This window comes from Embiotoca jacksoni, unplaced genomic scaffold (assembly GCF_022577435.1).
Source record: "Embiotoca jacksoni isolate LCO1_2020_lvr unplaced genomic scaffold, fEmbJac1.0.p SCAF_18, whole genome shotgun sequence".
NCBI lineage: Eukaryota > Metazoa > Chordata > Actinopteri > Embiotocidae > Embiotoca > Embiotoca jacksoni.
This window is the reverse complement of record NW_027185318.1, coordinates 1,836,904-1,862,447: the sequence shown is the minus strand read 5'-3', so window position 1 is coordinate 1,862,447 and position 25,544 is coordinate 1,836,904. Positions and strand designations below refer to the sequence as shown.

At 44.6% G+C, this 25,544-nt stretch overlaps 2 protein-coding genes across 2 annotated transcripts; one reads left to right on the top strand and one right to left on the bottom strand.

Annotated features, from left to right (window-relative positions):
- The first annotated feature begins 1,055 nt into the window (after positions 1 to 1,055).
- LOC138199783 (uncharacterized) lies at positions 1,056 to 3,220 on the top strand. The gene has a single exon (XM_069151986.1). The coding sequence runs from the start codon at positions 1,670 to 1,672 to the stop codon at positions 2,336 to 2,338; it is 669 nt and encodes a 222-aa protein (XP_069008087.1). The 5' UTR covers positions 1,056 to 1,669; the 3' UTR covers positions 2,339 to 3,220.
- Positions 3,221 to 7,325: 4,105 nt separating this feature from the next.
- On the bottom strand, positions 7,326 to 21,448 carry LOC138199779 (coiled-coil domain-containing protein 9B). The gene is given in 15 exon segments (XM_069151982.1): positions 7,326 to 9,789; positions 10,157 to 10,239; positions 10,324 to 10,912; positions 11,017 to 11,050; positions 12,007 to 12,103; positions 12,181 to 12,231; positions 12,309 to 12,358; positions 13,543 to 13,724; positions 15,395 to 15,457; positions 17,682 to 17,834; positions 18,288 to 18,360; positions 18,362 to 18,444; positions 18,541 to 18,645; positions 18,761 to 18,868; positions 21,205 to 21,448. Coding segments are annotated over 15 exon segments (1,710 nt in total). The 5' UTR covers positions 21,217 to 21,448; the 3' UTR covers positions 7,326 to 9,762.
- Between the last annotated feature and the right edge of the window lie 4,096 nt (positions 21,449 to 25,544).

The following is a 25,544-nucleotide window of genomic DNA, read 5'->3' as shown; positions in this document are numbered from 1 at the left end:
GATGAGGGAAGCAACAAATCCTGCACTAAATATTCATTTTGTTCATTTGGTTGTGTCTTTTGCATCATGTAAATACATGTCTGGTCTGAGTGCAGTTGCTCATTCTGTTTAATGTGCTGTAAGAGCAGATTCACTTTCTAATCAAACCATTATTTGACCAAATTATGCCACAACCGCCTGTCATTTATTACTTGAGGCAGGACACCGACGGCTGATTCAACAAAAGATCCCCAGTCATTTGGATATCATTCAAATAAACCTTCAGACTGTGCAATATCTAATGCAAACAGTCAGCCAGTCCAGCACCGGAGAGCTGACATATGGAGGACCACCACAGGCTCTGTTTACGCACGATGCTGATGTTTCATGTGAAAAACATTTTAATGGAAAATCAACAAGACCAGCATGACCTGAACAAATACTTCACAGCTGGTTGCTTCCTCCCAATTCCCACTTCATAAAATATGGAATGAAAACAATCAACTGGGAATGTTTGTGAGAGGTCTGTTTGTCTCAGGAATGGCAGCATGTAAACACCAATGTGATGCTGGATGTACACTTATATGACTGTGACAACAGGTCATGTTATTGCAAACTTTCCCACATGACACAATGACCCAGTGTTAATAGATGGTTGACAATTATGTAAACACCAACAGATCAAATGTAGCTGATGTGAGTCAAATAATGGATGAGAAACTAAAGTTTACGCATCTATACAAATACACATATTTGTGTTGTTTTCATTGGCCGTGAGTTATGTTGACATTTGGACTCAGTGCTTCACCTGTTCCACCTGACAGCTACTCTAGAGAGCAAGTCGCTGTCCATTGTGCTGAAACGACGTGAAATGGACCAGCTAACAGATATAAGGTCGAAACTGATCCAAAATGAACCATAAATGTGGTAAACATGCTGTTGGCTCTTTTGGATAAGTATTACATAACTAATAAATGTCAATCCAATAAATGTAATCACCTCTGATAGAGAGGTGCACACATCACCATGTCCACTTGGGTGCGCGCGGTGTAATATAAAGACTTTACAGCGTGTTGGAGACGTGGTCGTCCCCGCAACATCCTGCTCTCCTCCGTGTGCTGCACCATCGCTCTGATGTGAAGGAACGGAGCCTCCGAAATTATGGTTTTTTTCTTCTTCTCGGGCTTCTGCACAGCTGCTGCTTCTTTAAGAGCCACCGCCCGCCCCCTCTCCTGTATTTTTAGCGAAGCCAGCCACTTCATCTGCTGGATAAGACAGACAGTTGTGTACCGTATGATCTCACTTAATCGTTTTGATAAATGACATCAAATCTTCTCCTGTGGATTCGCCGTGGGCCTACAGCCAGCTGTTCCCTGGAAATTTCGTAAAGGGCAGACATTTGTCCCGCCGCTGTCGGATGCTGAAACGCGCAATCAGCCTGTGGATGCTTGATGTCCATTATGAAACGCAATGCTGCACTGGGTACCGAATATGAGGCGCAGCGCTTCTGAGATCAAATGAATTATAAGAAATCAATTGAGCTGTGAAATCTTCCTGCGGGGCGGACGGTTCAAGGTGGTCCTGCATCTTTCTCCTCAGCCCTCTGCTTCCTCTTCTCTTGGACTGTGGATAACAAAAAGCCTTCAAGACGGAGGGGGTGGTGGAGCATCGAGGAAAAAATAGGGGCAACATGAGAGAGCGGGACTTCATGCCCAATATGGAGAGGGGCAAACCTGCTACTTATACGGGGGACAAAAAGGCGAAGATGGCTGCTAAGACTAATAAGAAGTGGGTGAGATTAGCCACTGTTTTTGCATATGTGTTGTCCGTGTCCTTAGCAGCCATTATCCTGGCAATTTACTACAGCCTGATCTGGAAACCAACCAGCGCATCCTCTTCTTCTGGGAAGCCAGGGGTGCCAGAAGAAGTCACCCCCACCGTAAACATCTCAACTAATATTTCCACAGGCAACAATGCCTCAGAGTGGAACACTACACAGACACGACTGCTATCTCTCAACCAGACCAGGCAGGACACAACCCCGCACAATCAGGCGTTTCAGTGGGATGACAGAGCCGAGAGAGTGGCCGTCTCCCCGCGCGGCGCTGGAGCAGAAATTGCGCACTCGCAGCAGGAGGACGGACTCTACGCATCTTCCCACGGTCACACAAGCGCGCAGAGGTCGGGCACTTTGGGTCGAGGGTCTCAACCCCGGGTGAACCACTACATCCCGTCAAGCACCGGAGATCCTGTCGCTGCGCTCACGGAGAACGAGGAGGACGAGAGGGATGCGCACAGACAAAGCGGCGGGGACCCCGAGCAGGCGGCAACAGATGCGGCCACTCTCCCTCCGACCTAAGCGACAGCAGACAGATCGGGCCTCATCCCATCACCACACCCCCTCTCGCATCAAAACTGACCCCTGAAGGAGTGTTTCACAGGGCCGCCGGTCGGATAACACAGGTCTTCTTCTTTAAACTCAAATTTGCAGAGTGGATGCTGAACTGCAGATAATTAACATCTTTGCTTTTAGGACTGAGAAAAGAGGAGATCTCTGTTCTTCTAATGAACACTGTTTCCCCTTAACTATGCGTTCTTTTTTGGTTTTGTTTTAGGCCATCTGTATGCCTTAAATCAATGTGTATCTACTTTACCTCGGACAGCTTTGGAGGCCGCTAACCTGCCTGTACGTGTGGAAACTCTGGTATAGATATTTTGTTAAATTATAGGACACAGGCTCCAGAGATGCTTTTGGTTTTGCAGGACATAAATATGTCTCACAGGCAAACAGCGCTTCATATCACTGCCATCCACCGACCGGTTTCAATCAATACTGCATTATTGCATTTTAACATGTAGGCTATATTTTCGTTCGTGGATCAAACCCTGGATTCCGAGTAGAAGAACCTGCATTATTGAGTTATGCTCAGGTACGTGCATATAACCATGTAAATGTACTGTGTATTTGGTTATGTACATATAGGGCAGGCATACATCTTTTGGCCTTGATGAACTTTTAGTGTAATTAGATGATTTTTATTAAAGGAACAGTATGTATAGGCATAACTATATCACAAGGTAAATAAACATCCTTAGAACATGATTCATTTCTATGGTTTTATAACAAATCTATGTAAATTAAGAATCAATCACTGACATTATTCTGTATGTTAAGGATATTTTATTTATTCAGAGCCATAATGAATAATATAGATTCAAATAAATGTTAGGTTTTTCCTAACATCTTACGTTTTCTTTCAAAAATGGAAGTCGGATGGATTTAAATGAACAGTTCAGTGTAACAATAATTATTGATTGAGAGTAAAGCACTGGGTCACAGTAATAATAGTGCCATCACAAAGAGGGCTCCGTTGCCAGCCTTGTGATCTCGGCAATTAATCACATTTGGGTGGAGGCCCTTTAATTACGTGTGTTACTGTCCGGTGTGTGATCAGAGGGACCGTCAGCCTCTCACAGAAAGAGAAGCATTCATCTCCCAGTTCAGTCGCTGCAGCTCTCACTGAAACCGCTTCTCACAGGCACATGTGGCGAACTATGAAGTGGAAATAAGACCAACCACCCCGTGCGCTCTGTCAGCAGCATGTGAGGGAGGTGTATTGATTTGAGAGCTCTGTTGTTGCGCTGTGCAAAACAGAAGAACACATTACACAATGCCGCCTGCTGCTATTTTCATCCAGCTCTCTGTGAAGACGATTGTTTGGCTGAAAGCTTTGGTTTCTGTGCTGGCGATGACAAACATCATTCACTATCACACTCAAAATAAAACCACTTGATTTCCACTGAGCAGCCGGTACATTAGTAACGTTGCTCCGCGATGTAAACGATGACGACACGCGCTGTTGTGTTAACAGGACAGATTTCCTGATTTTCGTTATAGGGAAGACGGCACAAGCCGTAAGCATCCCATATAATCCCAGCACGGACGGTGTGCACTGGGAAGATGGCAGAGTACATAATGACGGGCCTGTCAATGCTGCAGTGGCCGTGACAGATGTGTTTCCAATATCTCTTACGGCTTCTTGTAATGTGTGAGAGCAATGAATGACTATTTTGATTGAGGATTTCATGCTCGACGGTTACTGCTGGAAGCTACAGCCGAGTCAAGACGCAGCATTTGACCTCCTGACTCTTGAACCCAGTCACCCAGGTAGATGATTACATTATCTGATGTGAGATCAGTCATATGTTACATAAGAGCTCAGTGTGACATTCATTTGTTTAGTGGCTCAAATTAGGCAATGGATCTCATGATCACAGGAAAAGACTAAAAGCTACATTACATTTATTAAATCATAAAACATAAAAGCCCACTCTAACTGCCTCATGGTAGCTGCCACTCGACTGGTCGCTTTAACGTCAGATTAGTAAGGACACAAAACTGTGTCGAAAATTTCCCTCGTCCCTCCCCAAGAAAAGTTCGATTGATAAGCCAAAAAAATTATTTAACATCAGTTCATTCATTTTTCATGATTGAAAAAATAGTTTTAATTTCAAGAGTTTTTTGACTGGACCAAAGGCAGCACGTCATTATCAGCATATCAGCGACGGAGGCTTCGAGTTTCCACATCGCACCTTGGTCAGGTGCATGTTGGACTAATATGGGCTTCAAAGCTAGTTGTGATGTCATAAATCACGCTCGTCTTAAACAGCTTTGGGTCAGAATTACAGCACAGAAGTGTAGACTAACATCATTCTGCACAGCGATTGTATAACACCCAAGAGAAGGGACACTTTTTTTTAGTGGAGGGAGACTTTAAAGTTTTGTTTTTCAGAAACTGTTTTCCCCCCTCAGGTCTGACATGCCGTGTTACAAGCATGAGACCTTTTCTCACAAAGCTGGAGGAATTAAAGGCATTTCAATACAGCATTGTTTGTGCAAGACACCATCACAAGAGTTCTGAAATATGAACATGTTGTCCTGAGTTACAGGAGAAAAATGAGAAGGCAGCGAACAAAAGCTTTTGAAATTAATTAAAGGGCAAAAGTGTGGAGTTGTTCAGGAAGACAGAGAAGTTTAATAAGAGTGTTCTCAAGACTTCAACACAAACCAATAATTGTGTATTTTGAGGATGCAGATGGTCAATAAGTAGATTCTTAAAGACACATGTTATGAGGGATCCAGATGAAAGCAGATAGACAATGTCTGTTATCTGTGAAGGTCAAAAGGTCAACAGATGAGCCTGCTCTGGAATAGATTATTTTACAGGTTTTGTGTGTATCTGAAAAACAAGACATTATTTTTGGTCCTTTATGAAGCATCAGCTGATTAAATCAGGTCTCAAGCTTGCTGCAATTTCACTTGTTGATTGATAATAATATGTCGCTGTAATAATAGTGGTAATAATCATTTTTAATGTGGGAAACTAAAGACACCTGAGATTTAAAAGTGCAACACATCCCAATTAGATGCAAGAATGCCTTTTGTAAGTAAATACTGAATCAAAGGTTTCCATGCATTTATAAACACACAAATAATATCTTTGTTTATACGGGCAGGCTTTGGACTGGATTTATTAGATGATTCTCAGATAAATATGGCAGACAGCACATAGTCCTTGATCTTTGATCAGGGCAGCTGCTGGTTGTTAAATATTGAACCAGGACAGTGCCGATGGGGGGTGGGGGGTGACGCACGTGCTCAGTGGGGACTGCCAACCTGTCAGCTTATGTCGGGGTCGCGGGATCGTGGGGTCGCGGGGTCAAACTGCTCTTCGCCTTAACCTACATCCACCAACTGTAATGAAACACCTCGAGAGGCTCCGACTGTTCCCTCGCTGTGCTTAAACTGTGGCTAATTGAAGGCATCACAAACCCAGGCAGCAAACCAAACTAGCACTTTATATGTGACCTTTAAGCAATATAATAATAATAATAATAATAATAATGACGTACTTTTTTTGCATACTTGCAGAGAGTTAGACAAGATGACTGAGCGCTCTTTTAATCTGTTGGCTTAGACTAGCGAAAAGACATCAAAACATCAAAACATCAAACTCGTCTCCTCAGCATTTCGAAAACAGTATATCTCGTTTGCTTGATTTTCACAAAAGATGGCTGATTTTATGGAGGGTTCTTGAACCTAGCAGAGACTGCAGAAAGTCACTAAGCCGATCACAACATAGTGTATCTGATGAGCCCCATAAACCCAAGTGTGAATTGTTTTTACAGTTCAATTTTTGTACAGATTAAAAGATACGATATAATGAGGTCATTAGTGAGTTTTAAAAGGTGCTTGTTGTCAGATGGTCTTTTATTTTGTGGACAAAGTGAGGCTGTGTTCTTCAGGCTTTATGCACAAGGTCAGTTAACAGGCTGCTGGCTGAAGCCGTACGTTTTCTGGACACATAGAAAAGTGGTATTAATCTTTGTGCAGCTGTTTCTTTCACTCCAGCAGCTCCCAGCATCAACACAGCCCGGTTTCACAGTATTTCACAACATGGATTTGAGGCGGTTACTTCCAGAGAAAACTTTTTCTCAAAACCAAAAATTTCAAAACCAGCACCAAAACAAAGGGCGACTGTAGATCACACAGAAACAGGGTTGTGTGTGATCTACAGGTCCCAACAACACCTTTCCTTAAAGCTGATTTCATCGAACATTGAGCTCTTTTTTTGGATTTTTCATCAGGAAAGCATGTTTCTGAAGCTTCTCTCCACTGCAGAGTGCAGCTGACATAATCCTCCACTGCACTTCAATCCTCTAACACAGCCTACAGGACTCATTTCCATAATATCAACACCCCCACTGTAGTGCACTATTGTGTCAAACCCTTCAAACTATTAGTGAGCTTAGCACCACAGTGAACGGGGAGTGTTATCGACGCCGAACAATCTTCTTTGCAGAGACTCCAGGTTTTGTGTTGAACGTATGATTGAAGAGAGCGTTTTAAACAGACCGAGGCTGCCGTACAGAGCGGCTGTAATACAGAGCAGGTCACAAGCCCAACAGCCTCCGTGGCAGACGGCTGCTATGGAGATAGCACTGGGAGGAGATAATTAAAATAGTAGCACCTATGGGAGGTCCCACCTGTGGAGCTGTTTCCAGTGTAAGAGCCCTGCAGAGAGCTCATCTGAAATTAATCAAAGCCAAGATGAAGGCGGATTCTGTGGACCGCGGTCGGACTTCATGGATGGTTGATGCTCCACACTGGCCCCGTTTCTCTCTCAGACTCACTACTGGGGCTGGTTGTTGTTTTTTTTCCTGAAAAGATAAAAATTCTCCAAAAAAATGAATTCATACACATCTGCTACGTCACTGCAGGTGCAACGTTAAGCGAAGGGTAAAGAGAGAGTGACGGTGCAACAAAACCATGCAAGTCATCAGAGTTTGAAATACAGAAACACTTTATTGACGTTCTGTACGCCTCCTTCAAAATCGCTCTACAGTAAATGAAGCTATGTCGCACACAGATTCAAACGAGCGTTAGCACTCCGAACAGCAAAAAAGCTGGCATCACACCTTGAAACATACTCTCACACACTCACTCACACTCACTCACTCACACACCTGCACACACGAGTATTTCTTCCTTTTGAGTGGATGTCAGAACATGGAGGACAGCCAGGTGGACCGAGATCATCACAAGCACCTCTTAAATCTGTCATTTCAGGGAGGTGACGATGCCGATGTCGGAAAGACTTAACAAACGAGTACTACACTAGGACATATAACACACAACTGCTCTATGATTGTAGGTCCTACATTTCATTTCACTATATTAAATCCCACAGGGAGTTTTAAACATTTCACAGGTAACCTGTTTTTTTTCCCAAACAGATGTGTCCTTTACAAGTAATTTACCATCCAATTATGATACAGAATAAGGCCCCCACTCGTTTTACTTCCATTTTTCAGGGATAGACTGGCTTCAAACGTTGTGACCTGCTTCTTGGTTTTGTCAGTGTGCTTCCACTTTGAATCCTGATCATTTGTATTTCGTGTAACCACAGTTGCAGCTGACATGGACCTGCAGCTCAGAGCAGGTCCGCTATGTTCTCTACTCACGGTTACGTAACTGTTTAACTATACTGACAACAGCTTCTTTGAGGACAGAGTTCTTGTAAGGCAACTTATTATAGTTGTCACTTGATACCAAAAATAAAATAACAGGCTGGAAATAAATAAAAACAAAAGCATACATATACATTGATTTTAAACAATTTCAGATTTGCAAATTCCTTCTAGGTAACATTCTGCTGTCCGAATGGAGAGGTAAATAAATAAAATAAATGATGTAACAGTTATCATACAAACCATGAAATTAAGGTACAACTTCAACATTTGAAGAAGCCAATATGCAAGGCACAACAACTGGCTAAGTTCTTAATTAAAGGAAGCTTTTTTTTTTTTTTTAAATATGACTTGTCTTTTGTGATTAGAGGACAGACCCAACGACAAAACACCAAAAAGGGATTTACAGCTGAATTCCAGTGTTTCAACAGCAAATTAAAAGCTGAATCTTCATGAATCGGATGACGTGTTTTCAACATTCACGTCCGTCCGTCCCCACAGGAGCCAAAAGCCTCAACGGAGAGAAGGGCTGTTCCCTCCTTCTGTGTCGGCCCTCTTATCGCTGCTCATTTAAAAACAGCACGAGCCAACTATTAACTGAAATAATACTCGAGTTATTCTGATTTGTTTTTGATTTACAACCTCGACTTAGAGGCTATAAACTGAACATAATAAGAGTCTGAGGAAGACCAGGTGATTGGGATTCAGCTGTAAAACTGTGCTTTAGGGAACACAACAGCAGTGTGTTAAGAATTTAGTTGTGGAGAGTCACTGATCATCCGTTTAAACAGACACATATTTTTACGCCAGCAGTATTTTTTGCTATTCGCTGACTGTTTGGCTCCATCATGCAACTTAATAGCACTTGTTCAGTAGATCCCCTCCGCCTGGTAAACACCACACACACCCCAGCTTGTAAGGTAGGCTTGATGACGTCACTGTGACATCATCAGGGTTATTTTTGACAGACTTGACGAAGCTCCTTTAGTAGGCGACGGAGCACGAAGAGTAAACTGAGCTTCGTCTGTAAAATCAGTGCAGTTCCTCCGTTTACATTTCCTGACTAACAGAAATGTTTAATATCAGCAGTAAGGTTGATTTTTTTGAAACTTTGGAAACTGTCTTGGTCACTGGCCGAAGACAATAAGTTCCACATGTGCGCTTTAACAAATGTATTGTTTTCATATTTGTGAAAGGCCATTGACTGATGCTAGAAGCAGTTGATAAATAATGTCAACTTGCACAGTTTTGAGTGTAGAAATACAGACTGTACTGTAGGTCTGCTGTGTCATCATATAATACAGACTTATTCAAAATACCTCCAAGGCAGAATCAGGCACTAGATAATTTGACTGTGGCTTGGTTCATTGTCAAGGGCGAGCTAAGTTACGCTGATTAGCTGGCCTCCTGATATGTACCTTCAATTTTTCATACAAATGTAAACATTCAATGATATTGCACTCAAGCAGCATACTAACATACTGAAGAATGTGTCCGTACGCAGACTTTTATACTCATAAAGTGCTTGGATGTAAAAGTACTTTGACGGGGAAATGTTCAGGAACACTTCTCATCCTTCTTGTGTCAAATTTTTTAGAAACAACTTTAGCGAGTGGGACACGCCGCTGCAAAAAGAAACCGTGGTTTTGCTTGTGAGCCACAAACGGAGTACCTCAGAACGAGCTACCTGAAGCAGGAAATGCATCCAAATGCCGTGTTTTGGTTTTAGTATTTACATCCCAAAGGCTTCAATCAAACAATCTTCCCATGCTCTCGTGCCTGCAGAAAAAAAAAAAGAACAACATGCACAAAAATTAATCGTTAAAACTGCTATAGCACACAATTTATGCATGTCATGCCCACAACTTCTCTATATGAATGACTGAAGTAGGCGGTCATATAATATCTATTCCACTGGTGGATGAGATGAAGAGGCATCCTCTTATGAGACTGTTTCGCCTGCACACCATCAGGTCTCAGTGGGGGTGAATATACTTGAATCGAAATTGGATAATAGAAAGCGGCGGCGCAGATATACTGCATCTCTCTTCATCCATTTAACTCCTCAACCATTTGCACTTCCCTCCATCAGTCTATTTACACATCTATTGATTCTCTAATCCCTCTTCCTCCCCCTCACACTGACCTTGTCACTGCTGGTGGAGTGTGTTGGGTGTGTTTCTCCTGACTCCAGGCTCAGGACAGACAGGCCCGAGTCTATTAGTTCCTCTGTGGAAGAAACCCAGAATGAGCTGACTGACCTGCCATCCACATGCAGTCAGAAGAGTCAGGATCACCGAAGCGGCTGCATACCTGTGTTTGTGTTGCTGATGTTACACTTGGCCAGCTCTACAGGCTGGACGGAGCTCTCCTCTAGAGAGGCGCAGGCTTTTTCAGCAGGGGGGGAGCAGGGAGCTGTGGGGGGGTTGCTGTCTTTTTCAGTGCATTCGGTTTCAGGAGGAGCACACGGACAACCTCCTTCATCCTGAGGACTACCATCCCCCTGCTTGGCACTTTCAAGAGGCTGCTGCGGTGCCTGCACTTCATGCTTGCTCTTCTTAGGCGAGGATGCCTTCAAAGAGATCAAGCATCCGGTTTCTGAAGCGGCAGAGTCTTGAGAGCTCGTGGTTTGCCTCGCATGAGCCCCCCGGATGAGTTCCTCGGAGAAGCGCACTTTCTTCTCCGAACCCCGAGGGGACGAGGCCTCTGCTTTCCCCTGAGCGGGGGTGTCCTCCTTCGAGCTCGCCGCTGACACCGGGGCCGCCGATCGGCTCACGTCCTCGGGCGTACTCAGCGAGTCCGGGCTGGGAGACATCTTGGTTTTAGTTTCCTGACCCTCCACGTCACCGTCTGTGAGGGCGTCAAGTTCCTCGAGGAATTCTTCCAGTGTCGTGTCAGAAATCTAAGAGATGAGATCAGAACATCAAACACGCCTCTCGGCTTATTTGGAGACCTTTTATTTTAGTCTGTGCGATCCATAATCACGTCACAGGTTTTACGTCTCACCTCGGGGTTTTCTTCATCATCATTCGCCTGCCATCTGAAAAATATAGACTTTTGTTTAGTGGGTTATTTTTTCGTAACCAAGAGAAATGAAGCCAAGATAAAGGATGAGAAATGTAGATGTGGACTCTTTAGGTCTAGCAAGGTAAGTCTTGTAAATGACATTCATATAGAGCTTTTATTCAAAGTCCTTCACGATTTGCTTCCCAATCAGCTGACCTGTGACTCGAGGAGGTTGAAGCCTTCAAACGAAACATGCGAGCTCGTGGCTCCAACATGCGGATGTTGTGTGCACCGTACGCTCGGTTGTTCAAGTGGTTGTGAGAGGACCGCTGCTAGGCAACAGCAACACGGACAACGTCAAGAGGCTCAAAAAGGCTCAACAACTTTAGCACGTTATCGTAATGTAGGGAAGATCAACCTTTTTTAACTCTACACGACTAAAATCACAATAGTGAAACGTCCATTTCCCCCGTTTCTGATAACATCGGTCATAACTTGGGAACTCTTGAGCTTTTGGAGGTCAGAGGTCGTGAATATCCTAAAACATGGACTCTACTCGTGAACACAGTAAACACAACCCCATCTGAAGGCAGCAATAATCTGGCACATAACACGTCCCTTCCAGGTCTGTGGTCTCATGGCTTTTTGGAGATTATGAGCAATGCTTGTCGTAACAGCCGACCCAGAGAGCCTCCTCACCACCAACCGGCACACAACACAGGAGAAGCTGCAGGAGGAGAAACTGAATGCAGTGAAAATGAGGCCTTCTGGGTTATTTAATCAGCTGCTACGACTTCTAAATCAAGTCTCATGACATCGAGGAGAATTTGTAATTGGGGCACAGTGAAGGAACACAACAGGCCTTCCCACATCCGTTTGAAGTATTTTGCAACAGCTGACTGAGCTGAATCAATTTCAGATGCTGTGTGTGTGTGTGTGTGTGTGTGTGTGTGTGTGTGTGTGTGTGTGTGTGTGTGTGTTGTTACTGACCTCCTGGCCCTCCCAGTCAGGCGATCTTTGCCTTTTGCTTTACTGCTCATCACCAGCACGCTTTTAGCTCCCTTGTCTTTGCTGCGTTTGTCCTGACCTAAGACAGAAACCCCCCCGACAGTTACAGACTACGTTTATCTCATTTACTGAATTACTAAATATCAGGTCGGATACCTCTCGAGTCGCCGCCTGCCCTGGTTTGTCCTCTTCTCGCATTTCTTCCACCTGGAACAATGACACCGATCTTTTTTTTATCACCATGTGTGGATGTGAAAGGTGTTTATTCTGTGTCAGAGTCTCACCTCTGCTGGAAGGAGCCCAGTCTCGGTCAGGGAGGGATTTGTCTGAAAACCTGGAGGCAGAAGTTCGGTTTAGACGGGAACAAAAACACAATACGAGCAGTGTCTTTATCATTCCTCACCTCCGGCCCATCTGCATTCCATCAGTGTTGTTACTGAACATCTATTTTGGGCCTAGAATCGGAGAGTTTGCAGAACCAATGAGAGCGTCTCCTCCGCGAGTCACACCCCTACGGCTAACATCCACCCGAACCGTCTAAATTGTTGAATCAGAAACACATTTCCAGGCCTGTTCTTCCTCGAGGGCCGTGTTGAAGCTTCTCCAAATAAGGCAAAGCATTCCCTCTCTTATCCCGGGCTAAAAATACCCGCTCCTCCCTGTCTCTTTACATTTTGATGCTTCCTTAAACAGCACATTCATTTATTCTGCAACCTGTGTTTAACAGCTCGGTTTGTTTGAAATCTAACAAAACACTTCAGATCAACGGGCTGTATTTTTACCCTGCAGTCAGTTCGGGGTGCGATCGTGTGATTTCACCAAGCGATCTGAAAGCAGGTGTTCAACATGCGGCTCGTAGGCTCGTTTCAAAATCAGAGAAAGCTGTGATCAAAGTGAGTCTTTAAAACGGAGGAGTTCTGGTAACGTACCGTCACGTTCTTTTCCCTCAATGATAGTTTGTCTGAAAAGTAATTACTTGGCGATGCTATAATTGTGCAACATCCTGTGACTTGATGAGGTTTAGTCTTGTGATCATGTGGTAGGACATTCAGTTCAGAGATAGCTCATCTAAGAGGAAGGCAGTTCTTCAAGTTCAGTTTTCTCCTCATCATCTGCAACTAAAAGTGAATTAGGCTTTTCACTGATGTACGAAATTTGAGCCGGAAAAATTAGCAAAACTTTATTCTTCATTTAAAAATAACTGTCAGCGAGCTGAACAGCTTATGAAGCTGGTAATGCAATACGCCACATTAAAATAAATGCATATATTTGTGCTCAGAGTAAGATGAGAAGATTGATACCAGTGTATGTCTATTTTTTTAAATGAGGTTATTTAAAGGTCAGAGGGAAATAAATACATATAATAACAACTGATGCTCAGCCAACGGGAAAATTAACATTTGGATTAGTCATCAGTCAGTCAACATTTCAGGAGTTTTTTTTAGTTTGAAATAATGAAAAACGGGAGCCGATGAAGTATAAAACCTGGAGGAGCCGCCGTGAGACGAAGAGTCTTACATGTTCTCGGTTTTGTCCACGTCCCACGCCCGTCTCCACTGGCCCTTGGCGTTTTTATGCCGCGCCACTCTCTCCCTGTCAATCTGCTCGCGCTCTTTCTTCCACCGCAGATACTCCTCCTGCTCCTCTCTTGAAGTGGGGATGTTGAGGTCCGTGATGGCCTGCGGGTTCTCTGGCTCGGGCTGCACAAGACACAAAAAGCACTTCAGTGTATTCAGACGCATTAAAAACAAGCGGTGGCTCTTAATGGAGCGCCGGCAATGAAACGTGACTCAACGGTGTCACATTTTAATGCATCTGAAGCTGCACGGTGATCGGTAGAGGGGAAAAGTTCACACTGAGCATGGGTGGCCATAAACAAGAACGGCTTCTCGTATACAAACAACTCATCTAACAGTAACAGGGACATTTAGAGATCGGTGGCATTCAGAATATATTTCTAGTCTGCATCCTACATTACTGTAAATACTAATGACTAATATTGAACTCCAGGAAAAGGGAATTGTACGGTAATTGCGATTATGCTTCCTTCCTCCAATCCCCTCTCTTAGCCTGTTTATTGATCAGTGATGAGAGCAGAGAGGACAGCCTGTTCATACTAAAGGGAGATCTGATACAGGCTCTTTAACACATCGAAAGCAGCAGAGACTGTGTGCTCCTGTTACGAAGCCTCATAAAACAAAAGGCCACAAACAGCGTTGTTTTCTGAGGGGGATTACATAAAAGAAGAGCAGTTTCTGACAGAAAAGTGCTCGTCAGCTTGACAGCAAGAGGCAGAGAGGGAAAACAAAAACAAAAAAATGTGATTACAAAGCAACTCGCAAGAAAATCGAAATGCTCGTCTGCATGTTAAATCTCACAGCAACAGAACAACAACAACAAAAAGTAAAAGAAAGAGACACAACAGTGCCGGGAAGAAACTATGATTGGTCATGTTTTCCCCTCAGGTGTGGACCAATCACAGGGAAGTAAACATGTTGCCTTCTTACAGTTATCGGAGGTCTGTTTTTCCTCCCTTCCCTTCCCTTCCCTCCCCTCCCTCCCGCCCTCGGAGGACGACTGCACAGGAAGCAGCTTCTCGCATGTCCCAACAGGTCATCTGCTGCTGCCGCAAATTGGAGCTTTTCAATTTCTCCCATGTGTGGGGCCTCGCAGGGAGGATGGGGGAGGAGGGGAGATGGGAGGGGGGGGGGGGGGGGTGTTGAGTTCAAGCTCTTATTCTGGACGGCTGAAGCTCCAGAAGCTGCAGCTGGTTTAAGCCCCCCCAAAAATGCCAGAAGAGGTTTACATTATATTTGTTAACAGTGAACAACGCCGAGGGCCTTCTGACTTTCATCCACTACGCAACAGTTCAAAAAACAAAACCTCTGCACGGTGTTTCCTTGAGCACTCGCAGCAGAGCCGGCGAGGTACAGAGAGAGGCATGAGCAGCATCACTTGTCACGAGGCGGGTTGGCCGGGCCTTTGAAGCCCGTCCTGCCGGCCTCTCCGCGTCAGCCTGGTCTGCAGCTCTGAGCCTCTCCGGCGCCGTTAACACGCCAGCCAGCAGGAGGCCGATAAGGACGAGCACTTGAACAGAGGAGTGTGCACGGCAACGTGTCGCGCCCGTCTGCGAGTGTTTGTGATGACGGCGCAGCGCGTGTTTGCGTTTCTGCGTGCTCACGTGGTGTCGCTGTCACACGGAAACCTGCTCTTTCAGATTCTGTGAATGAAGTGGTCTTAATGAGCTGAAACTGTACTCGTCTGATTTTTCTCACTGAGTGGGCGTTTTTTTTTTTTTTACAGATAGATAAATTACCCATAATTAAATCATTTCTGTGTGTCTGCCATGGCAACCGAGGTATTGTTTCACCTGGCTTTGTTCTGACAGCCTTTGGTGCTCCTCAGTGTGTTTCTGCCCTGGTTTAACTTCATCCTGTCAGAGAGGGGAGACAAAAAGATAAAAAGATGAACATAACAACAACTAGGATGACACAGCAACTTGTCGCCAGCCAATTAAACGTGCTCATAAAGAGTTTCATTACTGCTGCTATAAACAGTAAAATAAATTTAAGCACAGGCATCCATTTGGTAGAAGATAAAGAGGCCAACACTGCCTCCCAGTGGTTTAAAAGTGAAACAGCATCTCTTGTCACTAATACCTCTGATAATTATCCACTTTGTAAAGCGGTTACAAGACCAGACTTCAGTTTACAGGTAACTCAACAAGGAAACTACCTGGTGGTTTGGAAAATCAGACCATCTCATTAAAAGGTGGAGAATTGTGTGATTTTTGTTTTGTTTTTTGCTCCGGTGTATTTGTGATGGCAAAGATGTGCTCAGCTGAACACAGCGGATGAGTCATGATGCCATTAACAGCAACACTTGAAGAGCCGAGGTGGAAAAAGACCACAAACGCCGGACAGAGCTGGTAGAGCACCAACACCTACACCCACGAAGTCAGTCACACACCCACACCGACATCGAGTCCAGCCCGAACACAGACGCTCAAGACCTCCGACCACCTTCCCTTTTCTCTCCTCTTCCCTCCTCACACTCCTTCCTCCTTCCTCCCTCTCCGACTCTCTGCTGGCACCTCGCCAGCCGCGTCTCCTCGGCAGCATAATGAGCCTTTTCAGGGCGAGAAGGCAGTTGAATGTTAATTAGATCAAATCGGCCCTTTCAGGATGGTGGGAAGAGGGAAACAATCGTGCCAGAGGAGTGTAGACCACTTTAAGTTTCAGAGAAGAGAAATGGAGGCTGGAAACAGACGGTGGGTTGCCAGGAGGACACCCCCCCCCTCCCCCCCTCCCCCTCCCACTACTCCTCCTTTGTTGCTCCCACTAGATTTCCTTACTCTTGTCTTTCTCTGTCAGGAGTGTGAACAGACAGTCTTGTCATGAGGCATTACAATCTGGCTGGGATGCTGCCCGATAACCCCCCACCACCACCACCACCACCACCCACCGACGGTCATTATTCACTTCCACACACTCAGCAAAATATTTCAGAGGCAGGGCAAAGCCGTAGCGATGTGCAGTTTATCATGGATCCTCTTTACACAAACATTTTTCCAACACTTGCCAGATATATCTGTGACATTTTCTCCACCATTTTGCGGCGTTCTCCCCGCTGCTCTCATGCAGCACCGTTAAATGACACCGGTTATGTAAACAGCGACTATGTGGAAACCGGGTCTGTGGGATTCACAGATGACTGGTGCACTGGGGAGCTGGCTACCGTTCAAGTGCTGATTCAGTCCACATGATAAATAAAGGGAGAAGAGATCTAACGGGCCAGAAATAAAGGCAACAGAACAGCGTGTTCAGCCCGTCGATTCAGAGCACGTCACCTCAAATGGCAGAAATACAGTAAAGACATATTTAGACTGCTGCTGCCTGTGTTTTAGTATCCAGAGAGTGTCTGTGTTTACAGTGGTGCAGATAAGCTGCATCACTTTATTAATTGAGCAGTGAGTGTCTCTGAGTGTGTGTGTGTGTGTGTGTGTGTGTGTGTGTGTGTGTGTGTGTGTGTGTGTGTGTGTGTGTGTGTGCATCAGGCTTCATATTGAGGCGGAGCAGCTGTTCCAGAGTTTCTGAATACCCGGAGGGCCTAAGGTCAGTGACAGTGTGGCATTTCACCGCCCAGCCGGGGGTACTGCATGTGCACATGTGTCTCTGCCTGTCTGTGTTAAATATGGGATCTCAAGCGAACCACAGCGTGGAGTAAAGATAGTGATGTTAATATTCTACCTAATTATATATGTAAAATACATTTTGTTGAGACTCCATTTTACACCCTGAGGGAGATCGATTATTCAAAATAGAACTAGAGCTCCTCCAAGGGAGAAAACAAAGTAAAGAGCAATCAGACCACCTTTAGACAATAAACGTCATCTACTCGACCAACAGCTCTATTAGCAGGCCCCCCCCCCCCCCCACCCACCCACACCCCTCATCCCTAATCCCACAGCAGTGAGTCACAGCCCTGGTCCACCTCCTGTCCACCAACCATTGTGCTCCATCTCTGGAGGGGAAGGGCCCGCCGACTTGTCTGACATCTATGTAAAACACATCAGCACCAGAGAGCAAACAAAGGAGGGGTGTGAGGTTCGAAGCAGACGGGAGGGTGCAGGCAGGGATTTTAAATCTGATTCTGACCGGTGCTGCTGCCGCGTCCCTCTTGGTCATGTGAGACGGCTGCTTCCCCCTCCCCACCGAGTCCACACGCCTCGCCTGTCCGTCATCGGCGGGGCTGCTGACGTCTGCGGGGCCGGGCCTCTTCTCGGGCCTCTCACTCACCACCCTCTTACCCTGGAAACAGTCACTCATATTAGTGTCATGAAGTGAGAAACGCTGCCTGTTGCTAATTAGTGATAATAATAATAATAACAATAATAATAAACTGTATTTGTAGAGCACCTTTCATACAAGAAATGCAGCTCACAGTGCTTCACAGCAAGAGAATTACATGCAGTGTTTCACATAAAAACAGAACATTTAAAAATAGAGAAAAGAGATGAGATTCATAAGAACAGATAAAATGCATAAAATTAAACACAAATACAGTTTATACAAAATTTGAATCAAACAAACTAACTCTGATTACTTTGATTTAGTATGTAAACAACAAAAGCTAAATTCAGTGAACATTGGGTAACCTTAGATATTTACATGACATCACTACATATCCTTTCATTACAGTAAAACTACTTCAAAGGGTTTTTGCTTCCCGTGTATTTTTTCTTTTTCACTCGGTACCGTTACCTTTTTGCCAGCCATGGTGACCGTCAGCTGCTTCCTGTGGCCTCGGCCGACCCCCTGCGGAGGGCCCTCCCCCCCCCCCGTCGGGCCCCGCCTCCTGCTGGCCTTTACCTGCCGGTGAACTGCTGCTGAACGCCTTCGTCACCACCACCCGACTGTCCTGCTCCGGACCGAAGAGAGGAAACGCTTTATGAAAACGCATCGGTTTCATTATATAACACAGCCGTCACGTCTTCCGCCAAATGTGGACACTCACGCTGGTGGACTTGCTGATTGTGATGGTGAGGTCATCAGCTTTTCCCTTTCGGCCCTGCGGCGCCATTCCTTCCTCTTCTGCCCTCTTCTTGTCCTCCTCCACCTCCTGGATGCAATAAAAAAAAAGAACAAACAGAAGCGAGAAGCCCCATCAAAGCCGAAAAGCTCAAATCTGGACGTCGCGACAGGAGTTTGTCCCACCTGCGAGCGCTCGTCCTCACCTTGTACCTCTTCATGAGCGCCTCGTTCTTCCTGCGGAGAGCCTCGATCTTCCTGTCCAGTTCCACGTCCCTCTCGTTGTCCCTCTTGGGCATCATGTCACTGGAGGTCTGGGAGGAGACACGTCGGGTCGTTGGTCACAGCAGCTCAAAGAAGTACATTCGTATTTCACCAAGTCCACTGAGAGTCCTTTTATTTTGACAGCTTTATATTTTGAGCTTCGGTCTGATAACTGTATAACAATGTGTTACTTTTTTTGCTTATAGAAATATATCTTATTTACTAAAAGCTATTGATCCAATAACTTGCTCAGAAAAATAAGGTTTTATCGACTAAAATCTATTTAAAGGTTTAAATGTCCAAACATAAGCAGCTGCACAAGAACTTTCCCTTCATAGAATAGTATGAAAGTAATGTCAGTCGTACGTTTTGATAGAACAGCTCTACTTTGACTAAATATTTCTTCATATATTAATCATAAATGTAAAAGATAAAGGTCCACACACACTCTTCATCACCTGCTGGCAGACAGCGTGCAGCAGCAGAGAGGTTGTGTAGTTGAACATCTCAGTCAGACTCATTGATCCGTTATCTGACTGATGTTTGTATTGATAAATACTCCCATCGGCTGCACTGAGTTTTGGGAAATACACTAATTTGTCAAAAGTCGAATGGGAAGTTCGTTAACCCAGAACACACATAAGTGTGTTTCATCACTGTGAAGTTGCCGGTCTGCAGACACGGTCCGGCACAAACTTTTGTTTTTTGTGATGTGGATCAAACAAAAAGCTTCATATCAAACACAGACGTGAGAGCGACTTCGATGTTCTCAACGAGTATATTTACCACAATATATAAATATAACATGAGCTTGAAGACACCAGCATATGTTTTAAAAGTAACAATTCTTTGGGGTTGATGACAGAAAATGATTTTTAAAATATGTGCCAAAACTTTTGCAAAGGTTGGATCAGAGTTATGAGGGTTTAAAAATTTTTTTTTTTTGCATCCCATATTTTCTTCATGAGTTTTCATTCAGACTCATCGAGCACTACTTGGATAATTAGCACTGCATGAGTGACATCTTCAGCTCGTCTTCCCCACTTTGAATCGGAGCGGACATCATCTGTTGTTGTTCACAGCTCGGGAGAAGTGACGAGAACGTCCGCCAAATGAAAAAAATAAAATCACAACTTCTGCTTGTTGCAAATGTGAAAAAAACAAAACAAATATAATTCATTTTGAAGTATCCCATCCTCCTCACTGTCTGAATTATTCTGAGGAGGAGGAGGAGGAGGGGGGCGGGGTGGGTCAGACCTTCTTCACAGAGACAGGAAGTAGATGTGCCAAACTGAGTCAGTCATCCTCCACTGTTGCCCCAGTGAAAAAGTCAAGGTTGCTTCTGTAGCACAGAGATGAGTCACTGCAACGAGCACACAGTCTGATGATCTGATGATCTGATGATCTGATGATCTGATGGGGACGGAGAGGAACTCTGTTGTGCTTTTATTCCATCGCTGCTGCTGCTGCTGCTCCACCTGCCATGTATGTCCTCCTCAGACATCACACCATCCCGGAGATCAGACCCAGCTCACACTCTTTTCTTTTTTTTTTTTAGTAGAATAACAACAACTACGTACCCTGAATGCAACTGCGTCTCAAACCTGCAAAGTGACACAGCGAGCATGAGAAGAAAAGTTTGGACTCACTCAGAGAGGCGGCAGTGCTGGAAAAAGTGGTGACCTCACTGCTTCTAGTTGTCAGGGGATCCGAACACAACAGACCCGAGGACAGACCACCGAGGACAGACCACCGAGGACAGACCACCGAGGACAGGCGCAATGGAGAGGGCGCTCGGCCGACTCCGGAGCTCCGCGAGTCCAATGGCGCAGACTGAAGTGAACGCCACCAACCACCAACAGAACCGGGGGAGAATCTGTGCGCGTGTGTGGGAGGTGGGTTGGGGGGGAGGGGGGGGGGAGGAGGGGGGCAGCGAACCTCTGGGCTCCGGTTCTGTGACGGTGCAGCAGCGCAGCTAACATGCGCACACAATCAAAGAGCACACAGAGACGTTGTGGGTCTGCCAGCGGACGGCACCCATGCCCGGACAGGCGGGCAAGGGAGGGGGGGGGGGGGGGGGGTTGGTAAGGGGCCTGCGGAGAGAAAGCTGCCAACCCCCCCCCTTCTCCCCCCCACGGCTGTCCTGCCTCCTACAGCAGCAACAGACAGAGACAGGAGGGAAACGCTGCATGTAGCCACAGCTAAATCTGCGACAGAGAGAGGGAACCTGAACCTACCACCAGAGAGAGAGAGAGGGGGAACCTGAACCTACCACCAGAGAGAGAGAGAGGGGGAACCTGAACCTACCACCAGAGAGAGAGAGAGGGGGAACCTGAACCTACCACCAGAGAGAGAGAGAGGGATGAGAGAGCGAGGAGGCACTCACGGGTCTGTCCATGTCAGCGGTGAGCGCTGGGCTGGGTCCAGGCGCGAGGCGGCCGCGGCGGTGGAGAGGGTGGAGAGGGCGGAGAGGGCGGAGAGGGTGGAGAGGGTGGAGAGGGCTGCCTGGAGCCGGCGATCATGCCTCGATCACAATGAGCCACGTTGGGCGAGCAGCCAAGACGTCTAACGAATGCACAGAGCTCCCCTGTTAACAGATTTCACAGCACCCACCCGCTTTCTCTCTCTCTCTCTCTCTCTCTCTCTCCCCCCCTCCCTCATCTCCCCCCCCCCTCATTTATGCCCCCCCCCCCCATATAAACCACTTGCTCTCTCTCCCCTCTCCCCCCCTCCCTCATCTCTCCCCCCCCCATATAAACCACTTGCTCTCTCTCCCCCCCCCTCATCTCTCCCCCCCTCCCTCATCTATGCCCCCCCCCCATATAAACCACTTGCTCTCTCTCCCCCCCCTCATCTCTCCCCCCCTCCCTCATCTCTCCCCCCCCCTCCCTCATCTATGGCCCCCCCCCCCCATATAAACCACTTGCTCTCTCTCCCCCCCCTCATCTCTCCCCCCCTCCCTCATCTCTCCCCCCCCCTCCCTCATCTATGCCCCCCCCCCCCCCCCCCCCCCATATAAACCACTTGCTCTTTCCCCTCCTCATTTGCTCCTCTGCTCAAAAGCATGCGAGTACCGGTGGACCTCCACAGATCCGCGTACTCTTTTCAAATTAGCCCAATATGATAAACAAACGTAGGGTTTTTTTTATTTTTTTTTTATTATTATTGCTTCAAATTCTGGAGTGGCAAATTTATAATAGTTAATTAAAATAATTCCATAATTTTACTGTTTATTGATTTATTCTTTCTTTTTTCTCTACAGCCATAGATGCACACTAAAACACGCTGGATTAAAAACTGATCTCGTTTATTTATAAGGTTTATTTTTTTGTGTTAACGTCAGTTTACTGGGTCAAAAAAAAAAGAAGAAAAACCTGATCCAGTGGGTGCTGAAGTAACCCAGACTGAACCTGTGATTTTTAAGGCTCTGGGTTTGTGTCAATTATTTGCTCTGCACGACAAGTTATTAATGTTAATATCCTAAAGATGTGACAGAGAAGTTTTTTGACTTTGTTTTTTAATGAGAATATTTGCGGCTCATTAATTCTGAAGTGTGCGGGATATAAACTTACATTATGTATTGTTGAAAAGCTTCCATCTTTGTGTCTAAACGTCCCAAATGAGATTCGTGTGCTGCTCAGTTCCCACCGTGGTTTCAACAGCTGCGTCTCCGACCAGCTCCAGACATGTACAGAGTACTAAAGAAGCTTCCTAAAGACCTGGGGGAGGAAGGAGGGCAGGAGGGGAGGGAGGAGGTGTCAGGGGAGACAGGATTTCCCACAATTCTGCATACACAGCATGCTGCCTCTACCAGAGTCTGGGACCTAATAACATGCAGTGGAGTCAGAGCTCTGCAATTTCCACAACATGATGGAACAAACACCGTCTGAGCTACAACATTTTTTGCATACTGGAGCCCACATAGCTCTCATTCTACATGGATCAGTCCCACTAATGAGCAAAAGCTCTTTAGAAAAATGTTTCAGCTCACAAGTATTTGAGTTAATTAAGGATTGATGTAAGAAATGTTTTTAAATTAAGTTAAAATACCTGAAAATTATTCCACGAAATGGTGCAGTCAGTCGCTGAGTTTCGAGCTTGTTGATTAGGTTTATGAAGGAGGTCAGCGAGCTGCTATCAAGTGGAAGAGAGCAGGTTTATATTATGATCTCAGGATCATTAAACTGTGAATAGACCCAGAGAGGGTCTTAAAACGAAGACAAGTATAACAAGTGCTATAGTGCTGCCTTCATTCTCCACATGTCACTGGGGGAAGCTGCACTTAACAATCACCTGTTGGATGAACCAGGTTGGATTTATTTGGCCTCAAAGGATCAGTGAAACACACGTGGGCCGTATTTACAGTCAACACATTTGCAGTTGTAAACATACAATTTCATCCTACTTAAAAGAGAAAAGAAAAAAGAAGACATTTCTCAAATTGCTCACAGTTAGTGAAAAGCTTCATTATCAATCTGTGTCTTAATTCACAATATTCAACAGAATATTCAGTCTCAAAATTTCTGTTTCAGATTATTGTCAAAATTGTCAGACATGTATTATTCTACCATGTTGCAGAAATAATGAAGATATAGAGAACCATGACAAGCCCCGAAGTAAATATAATTCATTTGTCTCCGTGACTAAGATAAGGTGTCAATAAAGAAGTGTACTCACCTCAACATTAGCTGGATTCGCCGCCATTAAGCCAACAGCGTCAGAGATCATCTGCAATGTCACATTATGTCCACCACGTGGCGCCAAATCCTTACATGAAGGAGTCCTGAGTCCTAAAACAAGGCGTCTCGTGGCCTACTTCAAGTTCCTGTTTAAAAAGAATAACAATAATAATATCTCATGAATATTACTAGAAAAATAAACAAGTGTATTAAATAAAGAATGTCTATATTTTAAATAAAAATCTACTGAAAAAATAGTAAATAAATGTAAAAATCAAACTGGTTGTGTATAATTAAATAGCATTATGTAATGTAAGAGTCTGTGAGCCACATTTTTTCTCTTTTTAGATGCGTTGAGTGCAGAGACATTGCTGAACATCTGGACAAATACGTCTGTGGGGATTCACTGAGAAAAGAGCAGAAAAATCATTGAGAAATTATTGAGGGTAACCCTTCATTTACAATGACATCGAGTCATTTACAGAGCAAAGAACAAATAAAAACAACGGCAGTGATCACAGCAATAACACAAGTTGACAGAGATGAGATTGGACCCCAGTTGAAGGAAGGTTAACCTGAAAGATTAATTAAAATCAACAAAAACATAAAATAAGAAAGTTATATGGGGTATACATCATCTGAAAGATTAATTTGAGATGCAGCTCAACACCGTGCGTCTAGTTTTTATAAACATCCGATCCCTGCTCTCTTTGTGGCAAAGAGTTAGCAGACGTACTTGTCTATCTGTGTGTGAGGCAAATGTCAAAATGTCATATGAATAAAATGTGCAGGAAATGCAGGTCCTTTACCATCCGCCAGGGGGCACACTGCTACTTCCCAAGCAAGGCCTTGATTTCAGCCCATCAAATTAAATCTCTTTTAGGTTAGGTTAGGTTAGGTTAGGTTAGGTAGTTACTTTATTAATCCCCGAGGGGACATTTTTTCGCTACAGCAGCATACAGAAGCAATAAGATAATAATAGAATAATAGAAAAGCAATAAAATAGCAGTAAAATAGCAGTAAAAAATATGAAATATAAAATATAAAATGTAAAATATAAAATGCACAGTATATACAATATATACAGTACAGTATATATCTATATATATTATACACAAACAACCAAGAAACACAGTCAACAGTGTTTTCTTTCTTTTTTTTAAATTTTTTTTATAGGAAATTAGAATCTGGATTGAGACAAACAAAGCAACCATGGTGCATAGAGATCTGGGTATTTTCTGATAAATAATTACAAAAGCAAAAAGCTTCACCCACTGAGGATTGACTAGAAAGGACTTTTTGTTTGGAAAGCTTTTAAGCAATTGTGAGACTCATTCAGGCTTTATTTCCTCTCGTCTGGTTTCCACTTCAATCTGTTTATCTCAAACCCTGATGTATTTACAAATGTTTATCTTTAATTATTTTGTGGTGTGATTATTGTATCTGTATAATTTAAGACTGTTTGGAAAACAGTTATCTGATCCAAATTGATACGGTTTGACAGGATGTTTGTAGACGACCTACGCTTTGCACAGCGGCGAGGTCGTCACCACAAATATTCAAGTTTGCGGCCGTGCAGGTGGAACGGTCGCTCACACGTGCCTGTTTGCCAAACTTTATTGAGGTTGACGGCACACATCCTCATTTGTTTCTTTTGTGATCATCCGACAACATAATAAACATAATAAACAATGAGAAACATAATACATCCGCAGTTCAAACAAGGTGAGACATCATTTCGGCTCATTATAATTAGGATGTGTCCTGCAAAACCAGTTGTCTCCTATTAGTCATGCTCTACCTCTTCATCTTTTTCCTGCCACACAAGTCACCTGCTGTGATCTAGTTTTTCGTGACACTTGTTCACTTAAGACCGTGAAAAGTTTGTCCAGATTTGAGATTTGTCTTTTTGTCTAACTATTGTAAACACCAAGAGTCTGAACTGGTAAACACTGGTTGTAAACAAAAGCACAAGCATATTTACTCATGTGCTTTATTCACATTTGTACTTTCTCAATTCATGCTTAACTCAACCATATTTTAGAGG